The sequence below is a fragment of the Pygoscelis adeliae genome, unplaced genomic scaffold, assembly GCF_000699105.1.
Source record: "Pygoscelis adeliae isolate BGI_AS28 unplaced genomic scaffold, ASM69910v1 Scaffold57, whole genome shotgun sequence".
Taxonomy (NCBI): Eukaryota; Metazoa; Chordata; class Aves; order Sphenisciformes; family Spheniscidae; genus Pygoscelis; species Pygoscelis adeliae.
Genome location: NW_008825615.1, coordinates 15550515 through 15562647, shown reverse-complemented (window position 1 = coordinate 15562647; position 12133 = coordinate 15550515). Strand labels below are relative to the sequence as shown.

Sequence of the window (12133 nt, the reverse complement as noted above, 5' to 3'; positions counted from 1 at the left end):
AAAAAAAAGATAATTAAAAGGTCTATCTCTAGGCTTCAGTTTCACCACCTACAAAATGGGGAAGACAAAACACCCATGCACGTTTCCTTGTGATGTTCTGACGTGTTATACACATTGAAACCTGGTTCTCGTGCAGTATCAGTACAGCATGTGCCATATTGCTTAATTTTGTTGCTCTTTTCACCTCCAGTACACAGCATTTGGGCTTCATCACTGTATACGCAGGAAACAATACAAATGGATGCAAGGAGTCCAACACAGAATTACAAGAGAAAAAAATCTGCCCATTTAAAGTGCAGAAGGAGACCAGAAATATTGAACAGTTTTTAATAAACCATTTGCAACTGCATGCAAAAGTGAGACAGAAAAGCCATTGTCCCACAGGACTAGAATGAAGGGCCTTGTTAGCTGCGGACTGCGTTGCACTTGGTTTCTGCTCTGTCATCTCAACATCACCCTGAGCAACCAAGCACAGAGAAGAACACGTTAGCTCAAGCAGACTTGGAAGAAAAGCTTCTCCCTCCTCCCTGGCTAGCGAGTCCCAGAAAACACAGCGCTGCGACTCCCAAATACATCTAGCCACACAACACGGGGAGGTGGAGAAAGATCCCACTGATCTCAGGACTGATTCGTGTGTACCATCAGTCCCCAGCTCCCCGTCGTCCTGAAAACAGAGCAAACGGAGGTGCAGAAGCTGGATTTCTAAGGTGATTTAGGCACTTAAAGATGTAAAAGGTACTAGCCTTCGTTCTCCCTTCTTCTAGCTCCTGCCAAAGTTTTCTAACTCAGTAAAGGCAAGAGGACCCCATCACGAATACAGGAGCCTGCTAAAGCACTGAAGAGCTAATCACTCACCAGCTGTCCCTGAGTGATGTACTTCTTCCACCACAGATACGGACGCATTGCTGGAACAGCAGACAATCCGTAGTAGGAGTACATGAGGACGTGGATAAAGCTGTTCAGTGTGGCACCAAAGTAAGCTAAAAAAAGGGGCAAAGGAAAAAGAAAGTACACTGCATTACCAGGAACACACTGTTTCATGGATCCTACAAAAATAACAAGTTCAAAATGTTACTATTTAAAATGTGATTTTTCTTAGAAGAAAGGCAAGATTTTTTTTCTGTTCACCCAACAGAGTGGCTCAGCGGCTTTGCAGCTGTGCACTTTATACGAGCCTTCTGGTTTTGCTTCCTTGATTTATTCTTTTTCACATCTACATTCCGGCTTCTCAAGGGAACTGAGGAAGCTGATAAAAAGGAGGCAAGTAAACATGCCCAACAATCGATAGCTTCACCCATCTAATTTTAGACTTATTTCACTTCCTTTCAGGCAGGAGCCTATTTTGTCATTGAATAACCAAAAGCAACAGATATCTTCCTGAAACTGCAAGTTAGCTATTTTACTTGTCCTTATTTACAGCATCTTTAGTCATTAAAGAAACCTTTAGCTTAACACCAAACTGCATAGAACTGTGATGACCAAGCAGAACATAAAGCTTGGAAAGGAAGAAGAAAAACACATCACTAGAAATAGCACAAAAGTATTTTCAAGACCACACAAACACAAGATAGACTCCAAGTATCTGCACTTTTGACTGTTGTATAAACAGGGATTGACTTCCCTGGAAGAGAATGTGGTTCCAGATGCACACTTATTTATAAGTTCAGCATTACTCACTGTTGTGCTGACAACACGAAACAAATATGAGTTTCTATGTTGTTTGGCTCAGAAAGCCGACCAGCTTTCCTGAGCAACTCAGCCTCTCGGTCTGCACTGCCGGTAGTTCACATCCACTGCATTTGACAAGGTTTCTCTTGGATGAGTGTTCAACAAAACCAGTATCTATAAGCTGCATATCTGAACCACAACTAAGCCATGCTAACGCAGTTAGGAAACTAGATGCCAGCTAAAAGCAATGAAATTAAAGAATCAAAGCAAGCTAGCCAGAGGTTAGCAGGATTTAGACAAGAGAGACATGGAAATCTTCTACTTAAGATGTATTCGGTCAAGTTCATTAGCGCTCAGGGGACAGGATTTTAATTGAAGTAATTTGTTATGGCTACTGGTATAATGAGATTAAATTAAGAAAGTAACATCTCAAGTGAATTTGACAGATACAAGGACAAGAGTCACTATTAGCCATCTTGCAGCTAAAACAAGCTTCTGGTCCTGACTTGGAAAAGAGCATTGTTTCATTACAGGGTCTGCAACCACCACAAAAAAAGAGAAAACAGGTTGACAGGTATCATATCTGGACTACTGCAGCTGATAAATGTCATACTGCCATGCACATTCTGCAAACTACACCAGCGTGCCTTTTCTAGAGGCTCTGCAGGCAGTTTAATACCTGCAACTATCTGCAATAGTTGCAATTCAGCAAAGCAGCTTAATATGGGACAGAACAAATTCTGCAGATGAAGGTACCAGAGATGTTTGGTTTGACCAAAAGAAAACCAAAATAGGCCCTTGTCGCAAGCGTTCCCTGCCATAACAGTACTTACAGTGACCACAAGGCACCCAGTTCATAACAAACCACCAAATGTTCAGCATCGTTGCATGGTGGTAGACATGCAGAACAGTGATCTGATGATTATTTTTCCGCACAACGAAAAAGAAGGTATCCATGAACTCGATGAGTTTGGAGAAATAGTACCACCAGAGGACACGTATGATCTAGAAAGGAGGAAACAAGTTTTAGAAGCATTGCGCATTGTGGGGGCTTTCAACCCTTTTGCTATCTAAGTAATTAAAAATCCAGATTCTGTCCTGCACTACTTGGATTGAAGACACTGCTGAGATCTTCTGTAACGCTTCAGCCTCAGGTCTCTCCGTAGGAGATCTAGGTACAAACCCATAGCTACAGCTGAAAACAGGATGACAAAGACTGTTTTATGTCAATTAGGCTATTGCTGTGCACCTAGAGTGCCCTGGGAGAAACAAGAAACCAACAGAGTCGGTCCCGCAGTGCTCTCTATAAAGGAGAGGTCTGAACGGTGACCAGAAGAAATCACCATCACATCTCAGAAGGAGAAGGGGAGTCACAACACACAGTGTTTGGATACAGTCTGAAGACCAAGTCCTTGTTTTTGACCTGGGAACACTTGAAAATTTACAGATAATTACTCACCAAAATACCAACCGTGAATATACTGTAGATTAACTACTATGTTTGACAATGCCTTGGCCGTTGTATTGTAAAAGGAGGAAAAAAAGCATATAGTTTGAACAAAATCCGCATAATCAATACTGTTCTGCTCTCCACTTACACACAAGCGGACAATCTGAAATGTTATTAGCTCTAAGTCTCGATTACGTTACCTTCATATCAGCTTCTCCTCCACTGTGTGTATCCTGACAGAAGAAGTTGTATCCTCCTTCCCATACTCCCGTCACCAGCTGAGAAGATCAAAGAATAAAGTGTCATTTGGGGAGCAGGCTGCACCCCGCGGCACGTGCAAACCTCGACAGCGGCTCTGCTGAGACATCTGGTGTCAAGGGATTCATGGGCACCCGAGCGTGGCATTAGGTTGAATTCAAACTCCAAGCAGTGATCAAATCAGAAATTCTTCCAATTGGGGTGTGACAGAATAAAAATAGGAGGTAGCATCTTATCCCTACTTATCCCACATAGCGTGTATGTTTTGCACGGACTTATTCTAGACAGATCCTTAAGAAATATCTTTCCTTCTTAGCTGATGATCTAGTTGTTGAAGAAAATGAACGACCAAAGAAAAGTAAATATATTTTTTTTCTGATTATTTTTGGAAAGGAAAAGTTATATTTTTAGGCAATTTTATACAGAGAGATCTGACTACAGTTTTTTCAACTGTGTAACAGAGCAAATCTTCAGCTCTGCTATCCTTAACAGCTAACAACTGATGTTTTACCATATTTTGATTCTTCAAGATCTCTTTAAATAATTCACTCATCCCGAGTACATTACATCCTTCCCAGCACAAGGAACTTCCTCTGCAGGATATGCCGTTGCCTGCCTGACTTCCTGGCATAACAAGTAACACCTCAGACATGACAAAATTACTTTTAAGAGTAACGACCAGCTATTAGTCATGAGAGGATGACGGGGAGCCTGTTGCTGAAGGGCTGGCTGAAACCTCCGGAGAAGGAAGAGGCAAGCTGGATGTCCATGTCCCACCCTTTCAAGGGTGGGAGATGGAGGGGAAGGTTGAGGGTGGGACGGGAGGAGGGAGTGGGTGCAAGGGCAGGAGTGAGTCCCCCTTTAATATCGCAAGAGAAGGGATCGCTGGATGTTGTTTATAAAGATGTTTTTGCTCTTGGGAATAGCATGAGGAGAGGAGTAACAAATTTAGATGATTCCCAAGTGAAGAAAGAATTGTTAGGTATCCCAAAAAACATTTTAAAGGCAGAGACAGATATCCTGCACAAGCAAGTTGTCTGGTTTTGGCCTTATCTACGCTCATGCAGGATAAAAAAAGCTTTGCAAAGCCATGGTGAAAAACTCTTTGTAGCTAAGTCATTTAAAATGATCACTTGATTAAAAGACTACAATAACTGGTACGATTAAGTGCTGCTCAGAACTGTGAATGGGAAGCTAATTCTAAAAGCTACAATGAAGATTATCACTTAAATGATCTACCTGTTCCTAATGTTATTTCTTTCACGGCTCATTTCCCCCCTAAATTAGCTTTTAAAATACCCAGTCAGCCTAGGTCATTATTTTTGACCTTCTGAGATAGAATTATTGCCACTATTTAGAAAAAGGAAAAAAAAAAAAAAAAAAGAGACATCTAGTTATATCATAACATATAGACCTGGAATTATCTTGTGTATTAGAGTGAGAGCAGTGCAGCCGTGCACATTGACAGCAGACCCAAGCAATTTCTCTATCCAAGCAGCAAAGGGAACGCAGCCACGGGAGGACTCCTCTCCCGGCCGTGAGGAAGACACTGACGTGCAAAGCACACCAGTTTAAAAGCAGTACCCTGCTGAAGTACCAGCTACGTCCTGGAGCAAGCCTTGCACCAAACCGCTCTTAGGGCCTGGCTTCGTGAGTGCCCGCCAGTCCCTCAGACAGAAGACCACATTGTGCTGTGATCGTGTTGTTAAGAGCTTACAGATGTTTTCATACAGTTCTCATAGTTCAAGGAAGTGTTAGGAATAGAGGGATAATCACAATGTTTATATTGTAATTAATCCAAATAGCATCCATCACTAACCCTGCGGTCCATAAACTTCTCCCAAGGAAAGGCTAGCATAGTGAAACCCAAAGAGCTTTCCTTGCAAGTGATACAGGTCCCCTACCTAAAGCGTGACCCAACCGAAGGTGTCTGGATGGATCCCACCTCTCTGAAGGGCAAAGGCACCAGTGTGGCTATAGGTAGCTTCAGCTAAACCCAAGTACTCCCTCGTTTCCAGAAGAGCATAGAACTCCTAGCATATTATTATAATACTCTCACAGGCACAGGGGTTTAAATGATAGAAGCAAAGCAACATTTGTAGGAAATGGTAACATCTTTCATCATATAAATAGTTAGTATAGTTACAAAAATAATTTAATCCCTCCCTTTCCAGAAGGAACTAAATGGTGAAAAGCTGCTACTGCTGCCCACAAACTGCTGCTGGTGCCAACAAACATTGCTTGGCACAACATACACCACAGACAGATAATCCTTTTTCCGAGTTAGCCAGCTGCTCCTTTGCCTGACACCGCTATCTCTTGCACCCACAATACTTTCAGCACATGCTGGAAGGCTTCAAAAAATGAAACCAACAGGCCACTCTGAGACCTGACCACGAATGGTTCCCAAATGGCTCTGTTATGCACGGGGCTGGGCGTACAGCACCGGGGAGCTGCTTATGTGCCACCTAGAAAGCAATAAACGGAGGTGTCATAAATTGCCAGCTAGTGCATTTAAGTCATTGCTCATGCTTGTTGTGGTCTGCTTCCCGGATGGCCAGAGTTTCTAACCCCTCCTTACAGCTACTCCACAGCAGGTCTCAACTTGCCTGGCACTCCTTATCCTCCCAGCGACGGGCTGGTGGCTCCTCAGCCACCCCAGGCTTGAGGCGACCTTTCCCTGCTTGCTGTCCCTAGGAAGCCCTTCATCTTCAGGTTGGCAGGAGCCCAGGCTTGCTAATGGCATTGCTGATGCGCAACCACAGGCATATCTTCTCTCGAGAAATTAACTTGTCTCGAAAAGGCTGACTACAATCATTTTCACCAGAGTACGCGATTTTTAAATGACACAAAAAGAGACAGCTCCTTCATAATCCAATTAACATTGACTTTGAGTACCATTTTAAGTTCTTTGGCTCAGGGGAAAGCCAAAGCACTTGCAGCTTGAAGTTGCTTTTGTGCTCAAGCAACTCGTACTTCCTTCCCCTGCACTGAAAATTTCTTTTTAATATCGCTTTCATTTTGTAATTCCGTTGCTGAATTCTTTAAAATGCTGTGGCATGTGCTTTTTTATCAACTCTGCTACCAAAATAAACCAGCACACTAACACCAGTCTGACTGGGCTGTAGGAGAGGTGTTACCGGGGAGGATTTTGTTTTCTGGTGATAAAACCAAAGTCTTGAGACTCACTGGAGAGGGGCAGATAAGGGACCCAGCACTGCATCATGCCGTCAAGGCGCGATGAGTTTAAGGCGCTTCAAAACAGAGCTAGATTAGAGTGAAAAGAAGCAGAAGTTCACATGTCTGATCAAAGAAAGCAAACGCCTGAAATTTTACCTTTACGTGAACGCAGTCACCTCAGGACAGAGATAAGGGCTTTGGGACCGGTAGAGAAAGAAAGGGGAGAGGAAAGAGCAGACTGGCAGGGGGCTGCCACTCGTGGCTCACATGCCACGGCACCTCCTCACCGAGCCCCCTCCTTCCTAAAACAGGGTGCTGCTCTTAGGATGCTTTTCCTACAGCATATGCAACACCTCCCTCATCAGGAAAATCTGAGACTTTTCTCAGGCTAATTCAGTAGGGAATTAATTTTTCAGATGAAGAAAGAAGACAGTAAAGAGATCACTTTTAAGAAAGTAAGCCTTCATCACTGACCAGTTTTCTCAAATGTAAGTCTGGGTGGTCCAGATCACTTGGCTAGTTTTGCTAACAAAGACACCCAAAATAAAATAGGTCTGTGTTCTGTATAACTGGGTACCTGGCACTTTACCTACTTTGTCAAATTACCCAGCCGAGACTGGAGTGGAGAGGCATGGGCCCTACTCACAGCGTCGCAAGACAGCTTGACTCATGATCCGAGAGCAGAGCAGCGACACGGGTGGAAGCGGTGCTGCCTCTGCTGCCCTAACTACTCCCGCGGCTCTTTCAGAAACAGCCATGCCAGCCCGCAGGTGATCAACCCATATCCTATAACCCCTCTGCCAGCCGCCCCGCTACACACCTTCTCCACCGCGCAGGAGGCCAACCCTTGCTGTCCCTGCCCAAGACAGGAACGTTATTTCCCCTCAAAGTCCAAGCAGTGTAAATGTATATAGAATAAAATGTTGTTTCCCTCTAATGAGCATCCCCTCTTCCTGAGGTACGGGCGTGATGATGCCTGCCACTGCAGCATCAGCCTGGAGAAACCTCTCCCGCTCCCCTAGGTCTTGCCTTTTATATAGTCTGGGACAAGCACAGACCACTACCATGTTCTGCTAGTACCAGAACCCAGCCCGGTCACTAAATGCCCAAATAAATAATTTATAGCAAGTACACACAGAAACTACTGTCTTAGGAATTCCAAATAAGAGGTATAAGATTTCTAGTGTTTTTAAAATAAAGTTATATTACGTCAGTAGACCAAATGGTGCAAGTACATAATAACTAGAATTATACAAATCCTACAATGCAAAAATTTTCCCCCATGTTATTGTATACAAACATTCAGATGTAAAGGTCAGAAAACCAAGTAGGTCATCTTTCTCATCCTAGCTGGGAGGATGCCTCACTTTAACATCTTGTTTTGGTCATATAATATTTAAACTGAGCTGTGATGCTATGAATCATGACCTGAATCACCACAGCTATAACTCAGGAAAAACTCCAAAGCAGGGTTTCAGGTATACCATATGCAAGCTATTAAAGCAGCTTGTTTTCAGACAGGCTACTAAACAAGTTCAGAAGTGGTGATGTTTTATGACTTTCCTTAAACTAGGACAGTTTAATCCATCTGAAACTCAAAGTCACAACAAGGAAGAGAACAGGGAGTTACATCTCCTTTTTGAATGCTCCTCTTCACCATTTTATCTTAAAAGAGAGTACATATACTATAAAGTGCTACTGATGTATGGCTAATCCTTCAAAGCCAAATTTCCATGACTGACGTGATCCGAGCGAGGGTATCGCCTGCTTTGCACTGACACAGGTATCTGCGGAGGCACTACAGCTAGAGAACGTACCTGGAGGTGCAGGAAGCTGATTTTTTTCCCTATCACCTGGCCCTTCGGCTCTCTCCCAGCAAACATCAAGCAGCGCAGTGTTATGCCAGCACGGCTCTCTACTTGGCAGCATTTTTATGGGATCAGTCCCTTGTTGCAGAACATTGCTTGCCCTCATGTCTACCTTGGAAGTGCTGTCAGACACATTTCGTTGCAACTATCATGAGTTTAATAGTCTTCATAACACTATAGCTTCGTGTATTCCCATTTATAAAGAGAAGGTATATTTACACCACCACCAGTGAACACTTCCAGATAGGTAACGTTACATTAAGAGCAACATTCACTTTGATGTAAAGCCTTTCACTGTATAGGAAGGAGTAATTCAGTGTATTTTAGTTGCCTCATTTCTTCACAATATAAGGGCTATTCAGCTGGTTACAAGTATGAGGACTTCTTCAACATGCAATAAATAGTCCTTTCTTGGTAACCAGTTCATTGTTAGCGAGAAAAGTCTGTGTATATAAAGGCATTTACGAGATCAACGGTTCAGATCTTTTCCATTGTTTAAATTTATCAGCAGGTTTTGTAACATGGCAGAATGTTACAATAATTTTCATTTGGAAACTATGAGTATTATTCCAAGTATTCAAGGAGAAAAGATTGGCTAACCTGAGAGTTTTATCCATACTTAGTACAACTGAAGAAAAGTCTGCACTTTTAAACCCCCAATAACATAATTGGAGGTTAAAACAATAGACTATTATATAATTATAAATAATATCTGCATAAAATAATGCAGATGTTGTCCATGAAGTCCACAGCAACACTACTTTTAGACAAATTAAACAGATCAACACACAGATTTTTCTGGATTATAACATCCTGACAGGGAGGTTAGAAATGTAAGCACATCAAGAATACAAATTATTCCAAGTACCTACTGAATCCAAAACTGCTCCCCCCCGAAGAATTAAGTATCAAAGTTCTTAATAACCCAACTCAGTATTTTCTAACTAGACAATTCACTACACAAGAGAAATAACTTTAAATTTAAATCACTTTCTATCTAAACACTCATCTTGTAAAACACTATAGAATTAACTACAAACTTAAAGGAGAATTACTGCTTGTGTATACTTCTAAGCAAATTAAAAAAAAAAAAGATTAGTAGTTTTAACTCTAGCTTGTAATCGCATGTTGAAAATGAAATCTGTCCTTAGAGAAAGAAGAAATGCTTTTGGTTAAAAGCAAGCCAGAGCATTCTGTATATTAAAGCCACACACTCAATCATTTTCTGACCACATTCTTATTTACACTGCCATAGTTCTTCATTTTCACTTTAATCAAAAACATACCATTCTGAGTAAAAGCAGCTAAAGTGCTCTCTGGGAAGTGGAAAACTTTATACTGCCTAAATCTTTGTTTTGTTAGGAAAGAAAATAAGTCCACAGAAAGTCCAATTCAGTTTGAAATGTATTCGTATGTTCAGATTTTAACTTCCAAGAAATAGATGGATCACAACAGCATTGATGCAATTGTTTGGGCAAAACTAGGGGGACAGAAGCTATTGCAGGCTTACAGAAATAGATGCTAAGAGTGTGTGTGTGATTAAAGACATTTAAATAAAACACGTTTTGCACTCCAAAACAGGCCGTAGTTTTGCTACCGAGTACTTTGTACAACCCACCAGCACAATCACGTTGAGCCTGACTTCTAGGCAAGGAGGAGTTACTGAAGGAGTAGCCAGGTTCATGCTGAAAGATCAGGCCTTCACTTGCACTGAGCGAGGAAAGTGCACCTGGAACGTTGCTCATCAAGGTCAGCACAGATGTTTAAGGGAAGGTTTGTTCTGTACCATCCTTACAAGTAACAACATTACAGCTACAGTCTTCTCCCCTGAGAAGTGACATTGAAGAACGGTTGCAACGTTTCTGCATGTGTTTCCCCAGGTTTAGGAGGACTGTCCTCATACATCATTTTCAACATAAGCCAATATAATTAAAACAGATACTGCAAAATAACCCCAACCCAACCCCTTTTCTCCTACCTCATAAAACATATACAGAGAAAGCAGTGTAAGTCCAAGGTTGTAGATGACTAGAATACCCCTGCACGAGAACGGCTGCTTATTCCGCATGTACTTTGGTCCTAGCCATACGATTAGTAAGTACAAGACTGAGAAGATAAAGGTAGGTGTGTAGTTCTCCAGAAGAAGCCATCTTTTTACTCTGGGGTCTGAAACAAACAAACAAAAACATACAAAGACTTAGATTTTGTAAGGGGAAGAGTTCAATGCATCCAGAAAAAGCTGTACCCAAAATGCTTCTAGCACTGGAATTACCGGACAAAGACGAAGGGAAGAGCAGCAAGCCCTTTTACGAAGGGCCACATTGCTCATTACAAAAAACTTTCACAAACAAGATTTTAGTTATACAGTTGTTAAAGAAAACAGAAATAATCCTTTTTCTAAGGCAAAGACATTCCTTAATTATTACCGCTATTATTTTTAAATACTCATTACCATTCAGAATCGTTGTCCATACAACAGATGAGCTTAAATTATAAAGAAAATTATGAAGAAAAGCTTCAATGACCCTCTCCCCCATATTCTCTCAAATCAACCTCTCCTGATAGTACACACCTTTTTTCCTCACAGAGCCAGCAAAGCTAAGAGTGAAGCAGATATCTTTGTGGTTATCAGTGGATGATCCTGATAACTATTTTCTAATCAATATTAACCCAATGGACTTATGTGTGTGCTACTCAAGAGGATTAAATTTTTGAGTCCTTGTACGAGCAATGAAACACAAAGCAGTCATTCCAGTCTGACTAACCAGTCCTGTTGGCAGTATGTCGACTGCTCAGGAAAAGCACATAAACCACCCCGAACGAGAGGCTTTCAGGGGAACACTTGGGACAAGTGCTTGATCCTTCTGAACCACAACTGTGTTGTCCACACCCAGCAACAGCACAGCATTTCACTCCTCTCACTGAAGTCGGCCCAAAGGATTGAAACCAAGATTACCAAACCATAAATTGGTTTGGTAATCTTGGGCTGGCATTCACAGCCCTCACTTAATTTTAAAGGAGTCATATGTGGATCCTGAATGTAAGAAATGAGGCCTTAAAACGTAGGCTGGGAAGTAGTTAAGAAAGCCGGGGAATTGTTTGGATTTGCCACCTTTATGGCTCATTATTTTTAAGACACGGCAAGTATAGACCATATGCCAGCACATGCAAAAAGTTGTATCACAACATCCAGACTAATTTAAACGGGCTTAGTACGAAGAGGGGGGCAACAAGGGCACCGAGCTACTTAAAAGCAAACAGAAAACACGTTTTGAAGGATTGGAGGCTTGTTCTACCTCCTGTGGACTTCGTCCTGCGAGGAGGCAGCACCACCACCAGAGTTTCACTGGGACAAAGAAAGAGGTAGGAAAGATGCTGCCGAAGCAATCGGAAGAAGAAAGCACATGCCACTGAGTAGCATCGCTACACACACTGCGTACGGGATGCTGATATTTAATCACCCCTGGTCAGGACCAGGTGGAACAGGGCCATCCCTACCCTAGGTGGAAGCCCTCACCACGAACCCATCACCCGTCCCCTGTCCCACTGCCTTCCTTGAGCTGACCAGGATTGCTGTTCTCCACCTGTAGACTTTTTCCCAGTGAAAAACCTACCAAAACCATTGTTTCTTTAAAAAGAATGGTTTCAAAGAAGCAATGCTTTCCAAAAACTACAGATTTTTTCAGTGAAAAATTCCTTAGCAGCTCTA

General features: G+C 42.2%; 1 protein-coding gene across 1 annotated transcript in view; it reads right to left on the bottom strand.

The window, feature by feature from the left end:
• Window positions 1-12133, bottom strand: part of ELOVL5 (ELOVL fatty acid elongase 5) — a 17467-nt gene that overhangs the window by 4852 nt on the left and 482 nt on the right. The window contains exons 2-5 of the mRNA XM_009333184.1: window positions 10403-10590; window positions 3319-3396; window positions 2502-2673; window positions 856-980 (exon numbers count right to left, since the gene is read on the bottom strand). Of these exons, the coding sequence (XP_009331459.1) occupies window positions 856-980; window positions 2502-2673; window positions 3319-3396; window positions 10403-10590 (563 nt within the window). The remainder of the gene's footprint in view (window positions 1-855; window positions 981-2501; window positions 2674-3318; window positions 3397-10402; window positions 10591-12133) is intronic.